Raw genomic sequence first — 1,223 nt, forward strand, 5'->3', positions numbered from 1 at the left:
TATTTTATTTACTAAATAAATAAGAACTTTTTATTTATTATATTTTATATTGGATAAAGTTTAAAAGAATAACTTGATAATCATGTTAATCATATCTTCCTTACAAAAAGATAAACAAAAATATTAACACCCATAATGTAATATTTTATTTATTACCTCACCATATTTTCTGAGAGCAATATACTCTATTCTTTTCCTGAAATATATTAGCCTAAAAATTAAACATAAATTAAATAGTTTTTGTATTGCGTTCCAGACATTCCCCTCTATAAATATTTGCAGAGCGAGACTGGAAACAGATAATGTAATTAAGTTGTAGGCAAACAAAAGAGAGAAATATAGAGAGAGAGAGAGAGAAAGAGAGTAGCATATGGAGATAGAGAAGAATGTTACAAAGGGCAATGGGGAAAGCGTTGCAGAAGAAGAGAGAAACAAAAATATGAAGAGGAAGCAGTGCCGTCAAGGAGGCATAAGAACTTTACCTTTCATCCTTGGTTAGCACTCACTCATCACTCACTAACTATATATAATAGCTTTTAATTTAGTATCTTCTTCAAATTCCTTTAATTTCCTTTAATTAGTTTCAATGGTGTCTTGTTTCTGAGTCTAGGGGGAGAAGCAAAAGTCGAGGTCCTAAAGGTAGAGATCAAAGCAGAAGCAAGTCTCGAGGAAAGTATAAGAATATTGAGTGTCATCATTGTGGTCAAAAGGGACATGTGAAGAAATTTTGTTGGCAGCTAAAGAAGGAGAAAGCCAAGGCAAGTAAAGACAAGAGCACAAATAAAGATGATGGTAGCAAGGAAGACAAGGTTAATGTAAAAAAAAAAGTAACTAAATCCAGTATTCCGGTGAAGCATATTTTCTATGTGCTGGTAGATAATTACTTTGAGTCTAGTACTCCACTCCGTATATGCTTTGCATACATTATTTTAAAAATGTTTTGATTAATTAATTTGAAGAAATTCTTTATAAACATAAGTTCAAAGAACTTCTACAGTTGATGGAATCTATGAATTGTAAATGTATCCTGTCTTAAATATAAGATATAAGACAATGTTAAAACTTAGTTTTGTCCTTGTTATTAATGTCTATTTAGTGTATGTATCGTTGATTCATTGTCCCTCGATTTACTCCCTCCATCCAACAAAAATGTAAGTCATTAAGAGTTAGGATTTAAATATTCTAAATTTTGAATTTTATTTTAGAAGGTAAAGTGTCATTTT

At 30.3% G+C, this 1,223-nt stretch overlaps 1 protein-coding gene across 2 annotated transcripts in view; it reads left to right on the forward strand.

Moving 5' to 3' along the window:
- Positions 274 to 1,223, forward strand: part of LOC107604661 (protein NRT1/ PTR FAMILY 3.1) — a 6,029-nt gene continuing 5,079 nt past the window's right edge. The window contains exon 1 of one of the 2 annotated variants that reach the window (XM_016306293.2): positions 274 to 494. In XM_016306293.2, coding sequence (XP_016161779.1) covers positions 371 to 494 — 124 coding nt within the window. In that variant the 5' untranslated portion in view covers positions 274 to 370. The remainder of the gene's footprint in view (positions 495 to 1,223) is intronic. The other variant, XM_021104624.1, reaches the window with a different exon arrangement.

Source organism: Arachis ipaensis, chromosome B06 (genome assembly GCF_000816755.2).
Source record: "Arachis ipaensis cultivar K30076 chromosome B06, Araip1.1, whole genome shotgun sequence".
Lineage (NCBI taxonomy): Eukaryota > Viridiplantae > Streptophyta > Magnoliopsida > Fabales > Fabaceae > Arachis > Arachis ipaensis.